This window comes from Grus americana, chromosome 15, assembly GCF_028858705.1.
Source record: "Grus americana isolate bGruAme1 chromosome 15, bGruAme1.mat, whole genome shotgun sequence".
NCBI lineage: Eukaryota > Metazoa > Chordata > Aves > Gruiformes > Gruidae > Grus > Grus americana.
In genome coordinates this window covers 13040825-13064351 of record NC_072866.1, presented here as the reverse complement: position 1 = coordinate 13064351, position 23527 = coordinate 13040825, and the positions used below count along the sequence as shown (strand labels likewise).

Genomic DNA, 23527 nt, shown 5'->3' with positions numbered 1-23527 from the left:
CTGAGCACTAGCCTTGATAAAGAAAACTTCCAGTGCTGATAAAGGTGTCAGAAAAGTGCACATACATACACAAAAATTGCAGTAAAGTGTGCTTAGGCACCAAAAAAGAGATTCACGGCAAAAAGCATTTTTTCTGCAAAAAAACCAAAACACAAACCCCACAGATCTGTGGACAACGAAATCATCTGAGCCCTGTCAGACTGGTGACTCTGTTAGGTACCACCTCTCAGAAGACTGGGCAGGCACTGTTCCCTTGCAACGGGAACACACTCAAACTGTGAATAAAGAAAAATAAATAACTGAAGGGTTAGAGGGAAAGAAAAATCAAAAGTTTCATTGTTATAATTACACAGCACAATGATAAGGGTAATTTTTCTTAAATCAGAAAATAAATTCAAGGTTCAAGTTCCCTGAAGGATATAAAATATTAGAGGATTTTTTATGGTTGTAATCACAAACTCATTTCTCCAGCCACTACTGGCCGTGTCTAATTAGGGCAAAGTATGTTAATGATACAGCGGCACAGCCCAGAGACGTCTTCAGTTGCAATATTAATTGCATTTAGGGAAAGAAGCATGAATTGTGCTTATACAAGCTAATTAGTATGGGTTTGCTAATTAATACTGGAAAGTCAAACTGCTTTTGTCTTGTCAACTGCAATTAGCTGAAGATGTTTAAATCTGGGTTTTGGTTTTTTTTTTTTTTTTTTTTTGTTCTTCCAATAGTAAACTCTCTTTAGCTGACAAGCAATGAAACCAGGCGCTGGAGTACTCAACGGCAGCTGGTGCAGCACGTCCATCCCACCTTCCTCCAGCAAGACCTTGTGCCCTGGCCTCGCAGTGTCCCCATAGCAAACACCACTCGTTATCTCACACAACGAGGGCCCTCTCCTCCCAAGGACGCGGAGACAATAAGTCTCTTACTGAGACCACGATTCTATCAGATTTATCCCACAAGTATTTTCCTTTTAAATATAGCTATGTAAAGAATGAATTATCTGCCAGGGCATCTAAGATGCTACCCACCGCGCACAAGAAACCTCAAACTCATCAGCGAGATCCAAACAGCTAGTTCACTGGCCCCAGAGCACATCGCTTCATTGCCAGTGCTCTGGGGAGGACGGCAAAGCCATTACCGCTCTTCAGGGTGGCAGCAGAGATGTCACCTCCCCAGAGTTTTCTCCCAGAAGCAGCCCAAAGACCCAGCAGACTGTATGATAGCACCTGACAGGTGTTTATTCCATTTCACTTAGGGCCATAAACCTGTTTGCAGAACGGCTGATGAAAAGCAATATCCACATCTGTCAGCACCCAGAGCAGGACAAGCCCTTCTGCATCCCCCCAGCCGCGGAGGCTTAACATCAAACTAAGGAGCAGCGGATCAGGGGTGAAAAAAGGGGATAGGGATGAAAAGGAAGGTGAGATGCCAGGAATCCAAATCAGGCAAACAATTCCTCAAGTGTCAACTTTAAAGGAGTCTGAAAATAAGGCTGTCCAGGTGAGGCACTGATCTGGAGAGGGGGGGAAAAAGACCCCAAAACCATGTGAAGAACTTTTTGTTGGATGGCAGGGAGCAGAGTAGGGCTGATGGTATAACCATGGGGGGCTTTGGGCAGCAGCTACTGGGACAGCCCCATCCGAAGGGGACAGACCTCTGCCACCCCTAGCGTTGTAGAAGACAAGAAGTGACACATCTTTCCCTATCGGGGAGATTTCGCCTGGGGATGGAGGAGAATCACCTACCACCAGTGAAAGGAGGAGCTATAGTGTCAGGTTTCTCCAAAAAAGAGGAAAACCAGTCTCTCTTCCTCTGTTTGAAGCAATTTTCTTATATTTACTGAACGAAATTTAAAACGCTGAATAAAGCCCACCCGTCACAATCTGCAGTCCATCGTCTAAAGCACGACAGCGTACAGCCTGTTCCTGTGAGACTGATGGAAGCTTTACTGGAAGATCACAAGACCTGCAGTTTTCCACTGAGCAACCCTTGGGAATACGGACTGCTTCTTTATCCTCTGCTGATGGAAGATGCACAACGCCAATTAATGCTTTAACGCTGGAAGTTCCAGTTTCTCCAGCTCTCTGCTAGCCTGTTTAATATGACAAACTTTTGAAAGCAAACAAATAACTCAAAATCCAGGCTTAATGAGCCAAAAAGAAAAACTTTGAAATGTTTTAAAAGAAGCACACATCAAAACATTTAAAACATAACAGTAAATTTATCCTCCGATACGTCCAGTGAGCCCAACACAAAACTGATTGTATAGAATTTAAAACTATAACAAGGCAGCATATAATGAGATCAGATGGTAAACAGGATTAATTCTGTTTTCTTCGGAAATACCAGTTCTGACCTGTGTCACCAGAGAAAGCAGCTGAGCATACAAAAAAGTTTGCCCACGATGTAAGACCACCCCAGAACAGGAATCAATTAACACTCTCGTTATGGAAAATCTGATGTTGAAACAGCAAGGAGCAGAAATTTAAAAAAAAAAAAAAAAAAGGAACTAGCAGACGTATGGCAACCTATTAATAGTACAGCAGGGGCAGGTCAGTTCTGCCCTTCAGTGCCCTAGTAGAGTTAAGCAGAAGACTTTTTAGACTAACGTTAGCCCTGTACTTTATGATTTGGATTCTAGAGCAGAGCTCTGTTGCTCTGTTTAACACCTACTTACTAACCAGTGATGCATGCCCATTTTTTCTTAGTAATAAAATTAATCCAGAGTAAAACACATTTACAGAATGAGTGTCTACATCTTGGATACTGCTCAGGTTTTTCTTGTGATTAGAAAAAGTTGCAGGAATCCCACAACTCACCCATTAGCAAAAACATTGGTTCACAAAACGGCTTAATGCTAACACCTCATTTATTCCTGAATATGAAGAATTGTATACAATAGACATGAAGCTGCACATAAACCTCCCTACTGCCTGGTTTTGTGGCCTCTGTTATTTTTGGTCCTTGAGGGAATTGCCAATAACATAGACAAACCCAGCAGAAAATTAACACATATTATAAAAAACTAGTTTGTGGTAATTCTGTCACATCTGCTTGTCCTTTGCACACTTGAGGCTGAATCAAAGGCCCCCAAAGAAAGGAATTAATTCAGTATGAAATTAAATGCTTGCTTCTCATCTAGAACTGCTAACACAGAGAAAGCAAATTACCAAAAAAAGGAAGACAGACCACTAGATCTCATCCAACGCTTGTTCCAGGTGAGTACGGAGACAGAGAGTGCCAAGACTAGCAACAGTGACACAAACTTTTACAATGCTATTCATTTCCGAATATTTGGAACTGATCCACTGTTTAAATGAACTAAACATTGCATATGTTACTGCTCTGTAAAACAATTTTAAAAACCCCAAAAGATGAACACTTACCATCTCTGCTCTTTGCTTATGATTTCCCACCTCTTCCAGGACCTGAGACAGCTGAGCCTTCAAGACAGAAAAAAAAAACCAAAAAGAAAAAAAGAAGAAAATGAAGTCTAGGACGTATTTTTGAAAGTTTAATAAGACCGCACTCCTTGCCCCTCCAACCAAAAAAGCCACCAAGGGCACCACGATTTTCACGGCACTGAAATGGAATTATAAGTGTTGGGTCTTGTTCTGCCGTATCAGCATCCCATCCCATGAGACAACCCTGTCCCAAAGAACCTGAAGCCCACTTACAGAAGAACGAACAGGTTTATCGCAGAGAAGAATTCCACTGGATTACCTATCCCAAATTTCAATCCCATGGTCCAGTCAGAGAACTTCCTCTCCATTTCTCTGGAAGCTGCAGAAAGAGTGGTCTAAAACCCACCCAATTTTGCCAAGCTTATCTTTAGAGAAAGAGGAGGCTTGGTCCACAGCTCCTGTAAAATACCAAGAAAATCTTCTCTGCAACATAACCCTACTGAATTTCTGTGAGAAAAGATCCCAATACAAGTTTTTTTTCTTTTTTTAAGAGAAAATCTGAAATGTAAAGAATCTCAAACCAGAGCAGAAACATCTTATGTTATCTCTGTATAACTTGGGGAGAAATGGGCACTTGACTCAGAGGAGGATTTTTCACAGAGTTTTGTTTACAAAAAAAGATTTTAAACAAAACGAGTATTTTGGAGATGGTTAAGAGAGGCCACACAGACTACTTGAGTGCTATTACTTCCCACATCTTTTCTTTCCCAACACTTTGCTAGCCTGCAATCAGCCTTTCTCTGGTTTGCAGAAAGCCCAAAAAATAGTAACAACTGATGACAGAGAAGCTAATTTAAACAACGTAAACAGACAGGAACGAAAAAACCAAAAAAACAAACAACAAAACCCAGAAAAAAACCCCCCAAAAACCCCAAAACAAACAAAAAAAAACCCAAACAAAAAAAAAAGGAAAAACTTTCCTACAAACTAATTCACGTAATTTCAAGCAGATATTCATTAAAATGCTCTGGAGTCCCTCTAACAATCTCTCGCCACACATGAAATGAGCCCTTTGAGTACTACATCCAAAGCACAAACAAACAGCAAGCAGTTTATTACAATGAAAAGGAAAGCATTAAGCTTTGAAAGCTAACTGCACTGAAATGCAAGCAAACAAAAAAATTAGTCTCAGTGTTCAGCACAGCAGAAGTTCAATTTTGTAAACAACCAACCAAACAGTTCAAGACTTCCCTGGCCCCAGAACTCAGCGGAAACTGAAAAAGTTACAGATTCGTGCTGTGCAGGGCCTGGGATGATGTGACATTATTTAAGGAACAGACACTCAAATAAGTTGAAAAGGGTTTTAATACAAGCCTGGGACCTGGCACCGGGAAACGAAACACGCTCATTAAACACCACGGGAGATGCCAGTCCCAAGCAAACATGGAGTGCATGTACAAGTGACAAGAAAAAAATGAAATTATCACCAAGTTTAATGCTGAAACATCAGGAAACTATAAATTTCGCCGACATCTGGGAAAGACTTTTTCCCCACTACTACTGAATCAGGTAGAATTATACCAGCAGGCTGGAGCCAGAAGAGAGTCACATGGAAAAGAATTAGAAAACATCCCCTCAGTGATCTTATTTATGAGAGATGCTAGCGCAGCCTTTGCAAACCACTCCAAGACCATCTGAATATTTTTTATTAAACACTCCCCCCCCAACTTTGCTCTATATTTATTAGCTGTATCTACATGAGGGTGACCTTTAGGTGGGAACTACTGGCCTATTCTAAACTAGAAGAGCTATTAGGAATTACATATTTGCTTACAGTAGCTACCACTCCTGCATGTGAGGGTCACGTCTCTGTTCAGCCTCCTGTTAGTACACACATCTCTACAATCACGGAGTAATTCAGACTGGAAGAGGCCAGTTCAATCCCCTGCTCAGAGCGGGGTCAGCTACATCAGGATGCTCAGGGCTCTTGGTCTGCCGAGTTCTCAGTATCTCTCAGGAGCTGAACTCCAAAACCTCTGTGAGCGACCTGTGCCAAGCACTGGTCACCTTCACAGTGGAAATATTTTTCTTTATAATATCAAGACAACAGTTCCCTAGGAACCTGTTTAACTAGATGGATATAAAAGCATTTTAAAGTACAAGACCTTGGTAAAATTCAGGAAAAAAAAAGGATAGAAAAGACCCTGGCACATTTTACTTCAGGAAGAGGCTGCAAAAACTTTTAGACAGGCGAGAAATAATACAAAGGGATGGGAGAAATCAGGAATACAAGCAGGAAATATTCCATAATTTATCTTATATACGATATGGCTTGGGGAAAATAACCAAATACAAACCTCTCAAGTCGCTATGCCAGCAGAAACCTAGAGCCAACCTGAACAGCAAGTCCAAAACAGCAGCATAACAACAGCAGATCAATATGATTTGGAGAAGCAATCAGATAAGAATTAAATCACAAAGTAGGTTTTCTTCATTGCATTTATTTCTAGGCAGCTCATCTCAAAGGGAAAGAGTAGCTAACTAGTGGGAATTCAGAGAGCAGCAACTAAACTTACTAGATTGCTGGAAGAAATGATTTATGAAGATTAAAAGATTTTTAAACATATGGTTTGACTACAACTCTCACAGAAGAGCAAAAGGGACATATTTAATGCATTCAGAGACGTTACAACGATACAGCTGGAAACAAGGCGGCTTTTCCAGCACAGCTGATGCTGGCTGATGCGCTCGCAGAGCGGAGCAGGGACCCTCCAACCGCTGGCTCCCAGCTCAGGCAGGCACGGAAGAACACCACAAAGCCCAAACTTTCGGTGGGGTCCCCTGTGTCTGCTCTCGCCTGGCTGCGAAACAGATGATCTGAATGCTTTATCACATCCAGTTTGTAAACATTAGCCCTACCCCAGACTTTTTATTAGCTTAAATCAAATATTGAACCTAGCTCAGCTGTTAGAGGACAGCTGCTTGCAAAGTGATTCACTGCCATATTCCTTCTAGGCCACAAGAAAATACAACCTAATCACCAGCAGCATGACGGATGCACACATTTTTAATTATGAAGAAGAAATTAGGCTCTGAACTTATCCCCACATCTCACTTAATCAGAGTGCCTCGGAGGAGCTGCCAGCCATGGAAGGAAGGAGCTGCAGAGTGCCCTGGACCGGCACCTGACGGCGTGCTGAGCCCCTGTACCCAGCCCCGCTTCGGGCATTTACTGGGAAAGACCCGAAAGAAACACTGTTATGTTGTAACCTGGAATTTACCTTTTCAGGACTGAACTGTTGGATGTCTCGGTTCAATCATCTCCGGCCGCTTGCAGCCAAGAAAAGCGGGAGCAGCGACCCTGAGGGCGGTGAGGAAGGAGATGGTGTGCAGCAGTCCCTGAGCCCTCTCCAGCAGGCACGGGAGCGTGCTCTGCTTGCCAGTCCCATCTCAGAGTCTCGCACTGGAAAAAGCGATGTCCTACCTAGATGTAAGCTCAACGCTGGCTAATGGGCTTTTTGATTGACCACGTTCGTATCTCAGGAATCTCTCAGTAGGAAAGACTTGCGTGCTGAATTTTCGGACTATGCATAAAAGTTAAGTTAAAGCTCCAAGGAAATTCTCATTACTTAATACGCATGTTAAATTCCCACGGATCGCTGAGCTCAAACATTAAGAAATCTGATAAGCAAACAGATATTAAGAATTAGATATACAAATACCTGTGAAGTCCAATTTGCCCACTGAAGGCAGCACAACCAGGTAAAAGAAAATTGAGTAGCAAAGCAGGGGAAGAAAAAATCTCTCAAGTATTCAGTCAATTACTTTAAGTCTCCAAAAAAAAAAAAGGGGTTGTCAATTCGAAACATTCATCTTACATGACAACACAGTTTAATCTACTGTCAGTGCTACTGTCATCCTCAAAAGAGAGCGGCAGGAGAGGAAAGATAACCCTTGCTCCGGCCTCACCAGGCTACAGCGGCTCAGGGCTGAAAGAGGAGCAGGAACGGTTTCGAAGGAGAGGAACCGATTCGGCTCCTGAGGAGACACTTCTGAATTGTTTAGCTTGCTTCCCTGCATCAATAATTTGTCTTCTATACCTTCCAAAAGTCAGCCTTCGCCAACAATGCTGGAAGAGGTTGGTCAGGGAGGGTTTAATGAATGAAAGTAAAGCAATCTGGTGGTTACGATGCAGGTGTTAACACCGACTGCATCAACAGCCCCGCACACTTCTCTGGGGGCTGAACGTGAGCCGACTGCCCTGACCGATAGGCAAGCAGCTCAAATGTGAGACTCGCTTGTAGGAAAAAATTAGCTACTCAATCTCTAATGAACAGTCTTTCTCTACACAACAATACCCTCCGCTCTACAAGCAATTAGCAAATCGAAGCGCTCTCTTTGTGGACCTGCATTAATTTACTCCTCGACGTTGCACATTAAATAGCTCATAGGTACAGCACAGCACAGTAGTAGCAACAGCCAAAGCCATAAAATTAAAGCTTGCTTCAAAGAGTTAGGGAAGCAAAATTATGCGTGCTGCATACTGGGAATAAATCAAAACAACCTTCATTTGGAAACATCATTTTGGTCTTATGCTTTCATCAAAAAACATGATTATCTTAACAGTCACATTAATACAACGTGGGTACTTTACATGGGAGAGAAACAAGCAGCACATCCACTACCTCAAATTAAAAAGAGTCATTTTTATTCTTCCTCATCAGGGTGAAATATCTGGGAATATACACAGCTGCCTATTCCAGGGTTGCGCTTTCCCAGCTATAAATCCCGACTGCGGGTCCCCAGGAGGAAGGGCACTTGTTGGCAGGGCAGCAGCACCACGGCGCGGGAGGGGAAGAGGAGGAGGTTCAGCCTGGCAGAGCCGTAACGCAGCTGCAAAACATGGCATTTGTACCGCCTGCCGAAGCCCGAGATACCCTGAGCAGTGTTTTATATGCAACAGTTGTATGCAAATTCAAGTCAAGTGTGATGATTGGCAAATTTAGGTATAATGTTAATTAATAGCTATTTCAAATTAATTAACTTCTAAAATAAAATCTTGCCTCTCCTCTTTGAGAAAGTTAATACACATTTTAAACTTACAAGGATATATCGGCTTCCAATCACAGAAATATGCAATCTGATGTGTTCTAACATGCCAGATCATTGCAGTTTCCTTGTGCTGGCTGCCCTCCATTCCCTGGGTAATTTGCCAGCAATTTATTTATCTAATCACTTACAAAAGAAGACATAAGAGGAAGCTCCTCGGCTCAAGCTAGATGGCCTTAGTGTGTGGCTGAAGTGTGAGGTGACCTACAACACAGGCCAAGGCAGCAGCTCTTATCTGTATGCCATGAGCTGGGGAAGAAAAGGAAAAAAACCACAACATCGCCTCTTTCTATCAGATTCAGGAAATACAAGGAAAATACGGTGCATCAAAGCTGCAGCTGAAATACCGAAGGAAACCCCAAAACATGGTTGCACTCCCAGGATAATTCTGATAAGGAAAGCACTGATTGGAACACTTACAATTCAATCATAAATCTAAAAACATATAGCTCTATGCACCACGCTGATGAGTTACATGGAACAATAGAGGAATATCATGAGAATACTTTGAAGTGACGTTTGTAATCCCTAATTCTCTCACAAAGATATTTTTATAAGATTCTGGCTTGTAGTGAAAACAGGAGGAAAACTTTGATTTCACCAAAGCCACAGACAGCTTGCTTATGCGGGTGGCAGAGACTGAGACAGAAGTAACTCAGGCGCCTGCAGTTAGACTTCGGTTTATTTGCATACTGTGATCCTGCATATTAAAATATTGTGAGAGCTGAAATGAAATTTTCATTAGTGTTCAATCTGAAATCTCACCCGTGGGATTCAACTTTCAACAGTTAATGCATGCATTTGCCTGTTTATCCTTTAAAGTTATATATCCATTTATACTATGCTAGCCGATACCTTCCGCCTTCAATCCATTAGCACGCCATTACCGCAGATTGGTAGCAGAACAGTATTGTTTTAGCATCTCTGAAGTGCACTACAAAATTACACCGGGTTAAATGGTCACTTCTAATTTAAAATATTCTCATGCTTTGTAGATGAAATTACTGGTCTTTCATAAAATTGCATCAGTTGAGATCACAATCAGTAAGCCAGTTTAGTATCAGACATTGCTAAATAAGTTCCTTGCTGCTTTACAAATTCTGCTGTTCTCAGGAAAGTTCTCCTGGTTATAAAATCAAATGCATATCCTTTATAAAGTGGGAAATAACAGCTACAAATAAACTCTTGTGTTGTCTCAAAAGCATCAAATCTACCATGTTACCTTAGAGGAGCTGGACTGAAGGTGGCAGGGGGCTCAGTCTGAGGCAAAGGTGAAGGGGAAAATTCCCCAACAACTTTGGAACGTGTTTCAGAAATTTATATACAGTGAAGCGACATCGACCCTGACTTGCAGAAAGGCTGCAACAGGAAGAACAGAGACCATTACTTACTGACATCATCTATATTATGTGGATAGGCTCACACATCAATGAAAAGCATGTGTCTCAGGCCACAGCTTATGTGGTTTTCCATGTAATTTAGTCCTTCTTAATTTTACCCCAAGCAAGGACACAAAAGACAGGAAACTAGAATGCCTGTAAGCAAGATATCCCCACATCTCCAGGGACTCGTGCTCCTGGGCATCACAGCAAACCGCAGCACCCGGGGACCGAAGGCAGAGCAGTGAAGGGTGTTTTTCATCCAAAAAGCAAGAGCTGCTACTTCTTTGAGGACCAGTTTTCTCCTGGATGTGATGTGCAGCAGGGAAATGCCGCCCCCAAGTGAGAGACAAAAAGCAGCCGGTTACCAAAATGAAGGATGAATAAAGCAAAGGCTCTTGGGTGCTGAACAAAAAAATGATACTGCAAATTGAAAAATTGCTGAAGTCATAGTTATAATTACTGAAGACACAGGGAAAACATCTGCAAGATATGGGGTCCTGTCAACACACTATCAAGATTTACTGGACAAAGAGATAATAACCAAACCTTTCTCTTGCTCTTCAGTCTCAAGGACAGACCAATCTCTCTTCTTCTGTTTTAAGAGACAGAGTCACTTAGCATTGTCAAAAATTCTTGACAGTAAACTTATTATAATGAAATCACCCCAAATTCTTACAGGTTATGCTATAAGAAAGGGGTGTAAACAAAGTGCCTGTAGAACAACTGACAGGAGGAAGACAGGATTTCAAGCCAAAATTGAGCACGTCTCTATTCCTGGCAAGTCACTTGTCCTACCTTAAAACAAGCTGCCTAGTTCTGCAGCAGAGACCTGGCTTTTCTTCCCGCTCTGCCTAACAACTGCTGAGACACCCGGGGCCAAGTACTAAACTCTGTGAAACTCCATTAGAGAGGGAGGGCAAAAAGAAAAGACAACACTCACTCTGTAAAACCATCCAAAACTATTTGACCGAAGGTAATCTCTGAGCACAAGGTCAGTGCTCTACTGACACCACACGTACGCACCCGATGGGCCACGCTACTCGGGCAGTAAAAGGATTAAGCACCATATTGATGGAGAACTCGAGCATCTCCATGTTCAGAGGTGGCAGTAACCTAATCTCCCTGATCCTCAAAGCAAAGGTGACCTTCACGACTGCAATAAAAAGTAAAACTTGGAGAAAGATTCTGAACTTCTCAAAATCTATTCCATCAACACTGTTCGCATAATCTCCCAGGCAGATGCTGTCAGGTAAGGAACACAGTACCAAAGCAAATTGGGAGATGGAAAAAGGCAGAGCATTGTATTCAGGAAAGGATGACTCCCTGGAAATCGGACAGCCCTATGCCAGCCTGAAACACTTACAAAGCAAGCAGGTAGGTAGAAAAATAAGGGGCTCGGGTGTTACTGGATTTTGTGTGTGATAAAAAAGCATCAGATTTGCAAAAACATCTCAAGACAAGAGCAAGCATTTGTTGTTTTACTCTCTGAGCTGCAGCCGAGGTTGAGGCAAGATTGAGGGGCAACAGCCGAGCAACTCCTCTCTCCTCCACTTTTCCCTTGATGTTTTCGTTCCGCACCTTGCTAAGACGGAGTGCAGAGACCAAAAGATTAGCACAGCTCTGCTGGGAATAATACACTTTTGCAATAGGTCTCCTTCCCTCCATCCTAATCAAACGGTGCTGCAGCCCCTGGGGAGAGAACACATTGCCAAACAAAAAATGTGAGTTTGCAGCTGCTTCCTCAACAGCAAAGGGCAGCCTGACTGATGAAACTCTGCCAAGCCAATTGCTTCGAGCATTATGCAGTCGGCCAGTACAGCATCTCCCGGACACACACGAGTGACTACCGGATGCTGATGGACTCTCCAAAGGAGACATTCCCCATCTCTGGGACACCCATCAGAGAAGCCTCTGCCACTAATACTCTCTTTGTGGGCTCAGAAATATTCCTACCTCTGAGAAGCAGCTGAGTGTGCAGTCATAGCAGGAGGTCCCTTCTCCTTCGCTGCTCTCCTAACAAGATGTTAGATAACCTGGCATAAAATCTGTCCATTGAGGGATGACCACAAATCTCTTGCCAGGAGTAAAACAGATTATTAATATATTAGTGCAACTAAAAAACATTAGGAGAGTATCAGGCTCATTCCACAGGGAAAAAAGAAAAAAGGGAAAGGAATACAAATCATTTGGAGAACACTAAAGAGAATTAATTTTACTGTGCTGTGATCAAATCTCAGCACCAGATTCTGAAACAAATGTAGCACCTCTGGGAATCTCATTATTTAAGTGATCTGAAAACTGGTACTATTAGTGATTCTGGGATCCGGTGAGCACAATGTTTTCTTCAGGTCGTATTAACCCTTCTTGAACTGGGAAGTAGTGTTAGAGATACAAGCAGAAGACACAGTAGCTAATGGGAACAGAATCCCTTACTATTAGATGTAATAATGAAGTTGGTTGGGGAAGGTGGAAGCAAATGTTTGTGCATTTGCTTAATTTTCTGGCAAATTTTTAACTCTAGCAATTTTTACCATTTTTTTTGTCTCCTTTAGATTACCAACAGAACGAGCTCAGGCTCCAAAACCCCTATCTGGACGAAAGCAAACATTAGCACTGACCAAACCCAGAAAAAGGGAATCTCAAAAACTAAAAGTGGCGGCAATATGACACCCAGCGACTCTACCAAATTATGAACTTTTCTGCCACTCCTTCCTGGGCGTTTTTTCCACTACCTCCTCCCAGGATCTAGGTTCTCTCCCCGTCAGTTGCCTCCAACTAGGTTTGATAGCTAGAGGGAAAGAAACGACATTTAGCTGATGAAGTCTGTGAATTAGCCAACAAAAATGTTCACTCTTATCCATTCATCAGAAAAAATGGTGGAATTACATCTTTACCTAAAAAAGCCCTTCTAATTTCAGCCCAATGAGTCAGCACTGCTGCATCTCATCACTAAGACTGATTCATTGTCACTGCACTTCTCAAAGTCAAGAATAAGGGTATTCACCCCAATTCACCGTCATCTCATAACTGCTCTGGATCCAGGCACTACGTTTGCATACAGTACTGTTATAGTGATTTATGTGAGCGTGTCACTTTTAATTTAAAGGTATAAAGAGCTATCGTCAGTCTACCAACCATAAAGCAACATTTTCTTTTCAGTGGGCTGACAGTTTAATACCTGGCAAATATTCTTGCTTGCCAGGAAGGAGAGGTTTCTACACCCCTATAGCCTAAGGCTGGCGATGCTTCTGAAGACACAAGTGGATGGCCAGTATCTTTGGAGAGAAACGCTAATACGTGGTTATAAGTTAAAAGAAGCTATTCAGGGGAGTTAGAATCTGAATAGAGGTTCAGACGAAAGCGGTATGGATGGAAAGCATCTGCCCCCAGTGGAACCAATGGTGAGGAAGAGGGGTTTGTGCATGGATTAGACCCCAGCCAGCAGATCTGTAGTTAGATGAAACATAGAATATCGGAAGCTAAGCAGCAGCACAGCTGTGGTTTTCTTTTTATACAAGTCTCCTAATATCACAGTTGCTTTGATTAACCTTTCTAACTATTAAAACACAGTACTGAACAACTCATACTGACCTCAGCACCCCTTGGCTGTACCTTCCTCTAAGCTGCCCAAGGCAGCTGGTGATGTGCGATGATAGCTCAGAAAAGATGTCTTTAATGACACGTGTGTGCTGTCAGCCATGTCCCTAACTAGATCTCACTGCTATCCCCACAAACACGCTCCCAACAGGAGCCCTCAGGCGTGTCAACACACTTCCCAATGCAACTGTTGTGAGCCAGCTGGTAAACACCATCGGGGAAGCGAAAATCCATATTTAAATCAAACTTTTATTTCTTTTGGGTTAATTTTAATCTAGTTTGGTTTCTTGTCCTGGTTCTCTGTACTGCTGCACAGGTTGTGCTAGCAAAAATAAAGGTCAAGGAGGGGTTTAAGCCAGCACTACCCTTGGCTTGCAAAATTACAGCCAGCGTATTTTTGGCATCCAGCAGAACAGTGGGTAAAGTGCCTAAGCCTCAGAGGGTCTCCAACAAATTTCAAACACTCTTGGAAGTTGCTAGGTAACAATGTTCACCCCTGGACAAGATTGCGCAATGTTTGCTGTGATGAAGCAATCTTGTATTGCCCTTGTTGCCGCCCTGGGAATGCGTTTGCTGAGGACCTGTCTCCTCTGCTGCCAGAGCATTTCCAGTCTCTAGTCTGGGTGTGTAGTTGGATTTTGCTCAATAAAGCAAACATTACATTTTAAACATAGCCATTATAATTAGCAGAAGCTCATCGCTCAATTCCCCTTCCAGACAGGGATTTCCAAATGTCACAGTGTGCTTAGCACAGCTGATCTGTGCCGACGGCTGCTCTAAATGTGACTGATCTAGGAGGGTCCAGAGCAAAGAATCAAGTCCTACCATGGGAGGCGAGATGAAAACACAAATAGGATAACTCTCCTCCTTCATCCTGTATCTTCATTTTCTTGTAGTATCTGTACAGCACTGTAAGCAAGGCAAGCTTAGCAAAGAGACTCCTCTTTGACACAGAAGGTATATTCACACTTGAGGCCAAGCGGGAATTCCACTTGGGATTTTACACCTGGTCTCTGGGTCAGCCCCCCAGATGACCCTGCCATGTCCTGGTTGTCCTGCCAGGTTATCATGGCATAAAAGCAAAGAGCAGGAAGGGGGCAATAAAAAAGGGAATCCTCCCCCCAAATTATACAGCTACTGGCTGCTAAAACCATTTTGCAGAGGCTCTGGCAAATGCAGAGACTCAGTTTAAAACCGTATTTGCTTTCTAAATCTGTTTTGCAAAAACAACCTCGGTCCTTACAAGTTGCATGCGACATTAAAAAAATTTGCAAAGTATCTATTCCCAAGACATACCTACCCACAACAAAGAGCTCCTACCCTTGAAGGAGAATGCTAGCACTTGCATTTCCAGGTATTGCAACAACTAGTGGTTTCCAGCCTCCTTGCACACAAGCTTCACTTCAAAAACCCCGGCAACGCTCCAAACCTGAGCACGTCCCATGGAGCCAGCAAAAGTCCAGCCGAGTTTATTAATGCAGGTCTCATGCAACACCTCACCTGTGCTGTACTTGTGTCTCACCCACAACTCCTGCCGCACCATTTGGGATGTGCTGGTATAAACTTCCCGCGCCCCTCCAACGCCCCACGAGGCACTGAGGATGATTAGCACCAACCCTGCTCAACCAAAGGCGAAACCAAAGCACAAAAATCATGTGTCCTTTGCAATGCAGTCGCAATTTACAATGATAATATTATACCTTGTCGGTTTTCTACTACAAACAGAATAGGATTTACAGCCAGAATTTGCTTTAAGTTGTAGGGGAAAGAAAAAAAGACGTGGGAGTTAACAGTACCTCTATCCAAAGACAGTCCTTACACTGAAAAAGTAAAATATCCTTCAAGATGACAACTGGAAGCTAAAAATTGTGTAATTTTTAACACCCTCAAATAAAATCAAACACCCTTGTGCACCATGGTCATGGTCCTCTAACTTCCTCGAAGAGGAGCAAAACTCTTCTACTTTTATTTGAGAATTTATTTAAAATAAACAAATCGCAGTGGAATTTAAGCACACTGTAGAGGCTCCAGTAAAAAATCATAAAAAAGCAAACAAACTAAAAAGATCCTCTCTTGGCACGCTCTTGAAGGGAGGATTCACCACATTTCTAACTGACTGCCACTGTAGCTGAAATGAATAATCTATAAATAGGCAACAAATACAAAGCAAGCACTTGAAGGAAACAGCAAGATATTTTTTGTTTTGTTATCTCTTGTTATTGCTTACTCCTTTGTTTGGAAGGAGGTGGCTAACAAGATAGAAGAAACGTGGTAAAAATATAAAGAAACAGAAAATGGTGGGGTGTGGGAAGGAGGGAGAAAAAACCACGAAGGCGTTCAAATGCATGAAGTGCACAAATACAGTTTGGGGTCTGATTTTCCAGAGGACGGAAGGATGAAGGATGGGAGAAGGCAGACACCTGTGTCAGAGCATCAGTTAGTCACTGCGCCACACTCGGGGTACGCAGGGACAGAGAGACCACGAGGTAACCAAGGCAGCATCCATCACATGCAAAACGCAACGCCCAACCACGAAGCTGACTTTGGTGCAGTTCATTCAGAAACAGCGCTCGGGCTTGACGTGACGATGGAACTGCTTTCTGTGGGCAAACTGAAACTGGTATTTAAACCGTGAGTACACAGGGAAAACATACTTGTGACTTAAGACTGAGGATGCCCGGAAGATCCCCACATACTCACAACTTGAAGAAGGCTTTTATGTGAGTAATAGAATCTTATCTGAAAACTCAAGCTCCTGTGGGCCATCTTGGAGTAATTTCTAGTCTTTTCTACATATCAGATTCAACATACTATTAAGTGCAGTCATTAAAGCACTGAAAGCGTTCATGCGGCCATCTTGCGGTAAGAGTCATCCAAAGTAGGAGTGGACTCAAAACTATGAAAGGTAAGCAGCCATCCACATCATCAGAAAAGTGAAAATACTCACATCAATGAACAACAGAGCTGGGGGAATCTGAGTCATTCCCAGAGAGGATCTAGTTTCTGGAAAGCATTTGCAGGAAAATTTCTAACAAACTCCATTTTATAACATTGAATAACTGTTTCTCAAAATAACTGGAATTTTTATTTCACAGCTCTTGTTCCAACCTGTCTGCTCACTCTCCTCCTCTCCCCCACTGATAGTCTGACTGCCCACAACATCCCCAGTCTCCAAAGCAGCCAACTTAATTATCCTTTTTAATTACTCCTCTTAATCCTATGCTCATTCTTTCAAGCCTGAAGGAGGCTCTCAGAATCTAAGGAGCAGAAAACCTTCTGGTTTCTCTTTCAAGGAGTTTGACTAGCTTTAAGGTCCTTCACTGCTCCTGTAAAGTCCTTTGCAACTCCGTGGCAGATCTTGTCCAACATGTGGAGAAGTTAGGCAGATCTTGTCCAGCGAGCAGCCCAGGACCTCCTCGGAGCCTTCTCCTCTGTGGGGATGGAGGCTTATCCCATGGCAGCTCTGCACAGACTTACAGCTTTCTCCAAGTTAAATTATTTGCTCCTGTAGGGAGGAGGAGAAGGCTATCAAAATGGCCTGTAATCCGAACTTTTAAACTCCGTCAGTTAATATCTTCCCTTACGTAAAAAAAGGTTTGGAAAGGGTATGCAAGGGGTGAAAAAACCCAAAACAATGGCAGTGACAGGAATAGAACAAGTAAACAAATCATCCTTGCATAGCACAGGTGTGGTAAGTATTCTGTGTTTGCCAACCATCAGTGTAATTTTCATTGTAATAACACGCAGGAGAGTTACTGTGAGGCCAAAGTGCTGGATTAATCAATCTGGGGCCAAAGTCCTTTGTTTATCCATAAAACAGACAGAGCAGAAGAAGCAGAAGTGCCTATTTCCTTACATCGCCCCATCAGTGCTTCTCAATTTTGGGCTGAAAGGATTAACTCCGGAGGGAGCACTGCAATTTTATCTTAGACATGGTCCATTCAATCCTTGGCCCTTCTGCTGAGACTGCCAACAAAGATGCCAGACAGGATGATATTTTTGAGATGCGAGTGTTTATCTTCTCTGAGTGAACCAAAAGGCAACTCATTTCAGGAAAGCAATCCAGCAACTCACAATCGCTTCTCGCTCTAGCAAATGCAGACTGACAAGGCAAAAGGTGAAACAGCTTGACGGTCCCATTAGAAACCTTTGCGTTTCCTCGCACCCGAATGCCTGTCTAGCAAAGCCGTGCTATAGAAACATAAGAGATCTCCATTTGGCAAGGAAAGGAAAGAAATCAGAACATATGCCAAGATAATCTCAGTTATTAGCTCCCGCCACAAAGGTACAAGATGTATTGAATTGCTCCTCCATCGCACAGCATGGGATGCTCCGAGGCTGGGAGCTCTATTTCAGAGGCGTGTGCAGGCTCGCTGGTGGATGGGCATTACAAGGGATGTGGTGAGTACACACACAGCTAAAGCTGCAAGCAAAATTAAATCAAGCGATAGAGCCGGGGTTAGGCAACGTGGAGCATGACAGATAGCTCCCTTCTGTAAATATCTGCAAGTAAATTTGTGAATACCTTTTTTTTTTTTAAACCTTCTCTTCACGCTTAAATTTTCTTTCTTCTTAACCGAGCAGATAAACAGCTACGAAGAGTCACCTTTGCCTAAGAGCGGCTGACCTCAGGGCAACACCAGCTTGCTTGTCCACGCTCGGCCGACATGTGCCAAAATGGTGACTCGCTCTTTGTGGAAGAGGCCATACGGGAAGGATGAATAAAATCTACGTTTGTTGGAGTGGCGTATTTGTGCCATGCAGCAGCTCCCAGATGTTCATGAAGACTCGAGCGTGACCTTTTCCTCCTCTCAATCCCCTTTGCTGTTCAGAAACAAGAACAAGTGGAACCCAAAGAGCAAGTGGAATGCAACAGAAACTAGTATCCGCAATAATTACAGTAATGTGTAAAGTGTTGATGCAGAAATCAGATACAATGAATTTGGGTCTTGCCTGCCCTAAACAAAAAGGTGCTTATTATCTTGAGAGGAAATGCCACTTATGAACGATAAGGTCATGCTGCACTGTGAAGATAAATGTCATATCTCTATAGAGCCGTGATCATCTCACCTACTGTCTTCAGAAGCGTACGTAAACAGCAAAGCAATAAAAAGCCTGTAGAATTAGCTTGGGACACACTGTTATTTTAAGAGCATAAAGTCAGTCATCTAGAGTTCTTTAGATGTGCTTTCCTGAACACGCACTAGGAACACGTATGTATGTATACACGTGTATTTACATTGTGCTTTCTGGTAGTGATAATAAATTAAAAAAAAATTACTGACACTTTCAAACAAGCTTGGATACGTTTGCTATCATGTACGATAGAATTTAAGACTAATCATGTATTTTATACTGTTATTCCCAGGAATTACATACATCTGCATAGGTAGTTCTGCGCTCAACACAAGCCCCCAGGCAGCCTCTGCCAAGCGCAATGAGCAACTCTAAATAAATACCATACATAATGCTAACAACTCTCTTTTCAACAGCTCTGCATGCCGCCGTGCTGCAGCTGAGATACAATTAAGTACACTCAGATGATCTTTGAGCAAACGGCACAGACAGAGCAATCTCCACCTAGTAACGACGGCAGCGACAGAAGCCCGGGTACCTCCAGCCTGGGTACGTCCAGCTGAGGCTCTTCGAACAAGGGGGTCTCCTGGCAGCACTCTGCAAGTGGGTACCCTTCCCCTTTCACACCTGCACGCATGGCAGAGAAATAACAAGCGAAGATGGTTTAACCGCTGCTTGAATGTTCCCACCTAGAGAAATAGGGGTTTGTCACCACAGTCACGCAGACATCACTCCCAGCTGTCCCAAACACCCTTCTTCATACAAAAGGTCACAGGATGCTTCAGAAACCAGCAACCATATTGTGCTAGGTGTAACTAGATCCACGGAGGTCAAAGGAGCACATGTTTTATTTGAATATTTGAGAAATCAGGCCAGAGAACTGATCTGTCCTAAGGCTGGGGTTTCCACTAACGAAATGATCTCTTATAAAAGGGAATAAACCAGATGATTAGAAAGCGAAGAACACTGCATCTGTATGAACTGTTAATACGATTAAGAGTAGTCAGAATATAATTGCCAAAGGTAAGGCTGGTAACAGCTAGCTTAGCAATAACAACTGCTACATAAAGATCATTGGTTTATGGTCTCCACCATTCGGCCAGTTCCCAACCGCATTGCACAGCCTTGACTTCAAGAAAAATTCCGGGTTTGTGGGCTCTCAGGAGATACTCCCATAAATTAATACTGATACAGACATTCAGCATTTCTTTGTGTACATAAATAATGTACATGGCAGTCTTTACACACAGAAGCCTCAAAAACCTCTCCCATTACACAAGATATTCTACTTAAAATAATCTCCACAAAATAATTACTCTGTTCACGTTCATAGCTACTGAATATATCCTTGGGTTTTATATACCAATAATAGTGTAACATGTAATCTTTCAAGATTCTTGCTGACTTCCTTTAAAAATTAAAAATATTTAGTTTTAGCAACTCTTCCAAGAATCAGCTTTCTAATGGAAAATGAGCTGTTTCTACAATTTTCCAAAAGGAAGTAAAGTTGATGTTACAAGAACTCACGTTTGCGAATCTGACGTGTGGGATGCAGGCAAGAGAACACAGAATAGATAGAAATCAATGCTTTAAACCAGAAATCAGTTCTGTTTTTAATGTGGTCTTGAATGGAACTGAAATTCGAGTGTCCATCTGTCAAAGCTATAGCCATTATAGCCGTTTAAACAAATTGAAAACATAAATCAGTTCAATATGTCCAATCGATGTGCCATGCATTTCTTATCTGCATTACTGTTACCACAGATGGATTCATGGCACGTGTCTTGTACAGTAGTACTGCCTGTTTTATTAAACAACATAAATAAAATTCAAAACAAAAATGTTACAACTTGCATTACAGGAAGACTGTGGTTTATTCCAAAACTTAGGACTTCCAGTTTGTTTTGCTGAAAAGCTTTTAGCGCAATCAAAGCACATTTGACATTAACACTGATTAAAGCAAATAGATAAATTGCAAAGCCTCTGAGAAAACAGAATTGTTCCTTACAATTTCCTTGGACCACCCCTGAACAGAGGAATCTATATCAACAGCTTAGTTTTTATTCACAGCTTGGTGAAAACCGCTGTCAGCTGGCTTTTTCACTTATTCTTTTCCCAGCCTTTTCCAAATATTAGTAGGCTAGTCACATTTAAGTGAAAAAGAGAAAAATAGAGAATTCCAGCCACCTTCCTTTAAATTCTGTTCAAGTTATGACTTGCAACGCTGCCGTACTCTAATTCATGACCTCAACATGAAACAAACTGGGTAAATGGAGGTGCTGCAGCCTATGGACAAACCACTCCATAGGGGAAGACAGGGTGAACATATGGGAGCAAATGCAACTCCGAACTACGGAGAAGTATTAAGGGTGAATAATTATGTATGTTCTGAAATAAAACAATTGTAATTGGCTCTTGCATGTAGGCATCATTCAACTAACTGTGCTCAAGCACTATGCTGAACCAGGCTTTTCAGACTAATTAGTTCCCTGAAGAAACCCCTCTTCTACTGTTGGTAATTAAGGCCAAAATAAAGAATCAATGAGCTTCAAAACGAAAACCAAGACAGCAACCACTGTTGTTCTAATTGCCACAATAACCAAAGTATTAAGCGAATTAAAGTGGATCCTGCCATCCTCCAAACTGCAAAGAGCAGGAGCGTTAGCATCCACAAGAGCATGGGAACAAGCTTGTGTTGATGTTGTTTTCTCAAAGCACTTTTTGTGTTTATGTATTAAAACTATTCGGCAACAGGATTTCAACAAAACTCTGTAGCCGGAGCGCACAGAAGCACAGCAGGCAGAAAGGTGTTGAGCCATGTAACAAGTCTGCCCGGAGGCCCTGCAGGAAATCTTTGGAATCTTTACAGTGTGTTTTTAAATAGAAAATAATGATTAAAAATATTAATCCCTCTTTCTTACAGGAGACCATCATCGTGAATTAAAAGATAACACGAAAACACTTACAAAATACATACTTTAAATCTTAAATTATGCAGAGATTATGTAATTATTCTGAAATGAAGCACTACAAATCACAGAATTCAAATCCAATCACTATAAAAATCAACAAATCTCAACAAGTTCAGAACATCTCTTAAGATGCCCAGACAAGCACTATTTAATGTCATTAACAGAACACAGAGTTAGGGAATAGCTAAAATTTCCGTGGCATTTTCCACATAAAACATTATCCTGATGTTCAGTCTTAGCTTTTATGTCTTTCACAAGATATTTACCTTCTTTCTCCCCCAGAATTGCTTTGTTTCCATGAGCTGTTAAAGCTTTCATCAGTGACAGAATGTTCTTAAGTAGTAGTTCTAATAATTAGGAGATATTTAACATCAACCTTACGTCTATGCTAGCATTGAAGGCTGAATCATCAATAGAGTTCAAAGAAGATGAGATGCACTGGCCTGAGGGCACATCGGGGAAATCCAACATAAACGAATCTGGGTTTTAGTTTGGCCAATCCTGGCCAATTTCTCTCCCATTTTCCCCATCCCTAATGAGCCAGGCACCAAAATATTTACCCGGTGGTGAGCCACATGAACACATACCACATGCTTCAGGCAACTTTGGGCTGGAAGTGCTCCGCAGGATGTGGCATTGCCTCCAACGGGATCCCATCACCCCACTCCAGAAAGAGACCGGGTACCCTGGAAGCTGTTGGGAAGCTTTGATCATTCCCCGTCCGAGGATCACTCGCGTACCCTCCAAGACAAACCCTGCTCCCAGGCACGTGGCACAGCAGTGAGATGGGCTGTGGCTGTACGGTTCACATGGATGGGACAAGCGGTACGTAAAATCACCGTGCTTTCTAGCTTGGAAGAGATTCAAAGAGGTTAAATCTCTGAATTAAATGCAGAATGCAGTTTGTCTTATTTCTTGAATGTTTCTCTAACATTAGAGGGGAAAGGAAAAAAAAAAAAGCAATTATATAATTGTGGAAAGCGACACTGGAAAGTGCTGCAAGCACTGGAGGAACCTGCCCAGCAGCCTCCCCGCTGACTCCCAGCCCTCCCCTCCACACTGCCTGGCTCACAACAGCAAGCGATGGAGACAGACATGAGAACATATTTCTACATTTTCAAAGCCTTCCCTTTGAAAAGCTAGCAACTACCTGTTCTTAACCCCAGTCCCCAAAGAAGCTGAAATTGCCTTTTTTCCCCTCTGTCTTCCACCTGTGAGGGAAGAGACAGGTAATCACCACACTACTTGCATCCCGATTTCGGCCCCCTGCTCCCACAGCTGCACACTTGCAGCGGGAGGTGATATGCACCATATTGCACAAAAGCAGCTCTTTTATGCGACGTCTTTGTCTGCTGCCATTTGCCAGGGACGGGGCCGCCGCTCCCACTCCAAATGTATTCTTCCTTCCTCTTCCACCTAAAGACATCTAATTACAAAGCCTGTATCTCTGGGCACAGGCACGCAAGCTCTCCAGCGTAAAGTGTTTTAAAGCTCTCAACACTGTATGAAATGCTCTCCTCTGTTCTATTGTGGTCAATATGACTCATAACTGCACATCAGTTATCATCTCTTTCCAAACCATCACTAAGAATGAACCCAATTTTAAATCTTCTCTAGGAATTTAGACCCAGTTCATCTGTTTCTCTTGTCTCCTATAGCCAGGTACATGTGAAGCTAATCCAAATTCCCTAGGTCAAGCCTCGTTTGTGCTTGGTTATCATCAGAAAAGGCTACGGGAGGACTCGTTCACACCAAGAGCATTTCAAGGGGAGCATAGTTGGCAGGGAGGGAGAAATCTTTTTGTTGCTGGCATCTATCAGTCTGTTTGGGGCTGAAATGAGATCCTTCAGAGACGAGTACAGGAGCATTCCCACGTCCTCTAAGCATCACACCCAGACAACAGGTTGATGATTTAGCGCAGTCTCACCTAGGCTAGGTGTGCTTCCTGCAGACTGAAACACTTCAGAAAGCAGGAGCCCAACCTAAACTC

The 23527-nt window shown here is 42.6% G+C and overlaps 1 protein-coding gene across 3 annotated transcripts in view; it reads right to left on the bottom strand.

Moving 5' to 3' along the window:
- Nucleotides 1-23527, bottom strand: part of MAD1L1 (mitotic arrest deficient 1 like 1) — a 372656-nt gene that overhangs the window by 184665 nt on the left and 164464 nt on the right. For all 3 annotated transcript variants that reach the window (XM_054842372.1, XM_054842373.1, XM_054842374.1), the window contains one exon: nt 3384-3440. In XM_054842372.1, coding sequence (XP_054698347.1) covers nt 3384-3440 — 57 coding nt within the window. The remainder of the gene's footprint in view (nt 1-3383; nt 3441-23527) is intronic.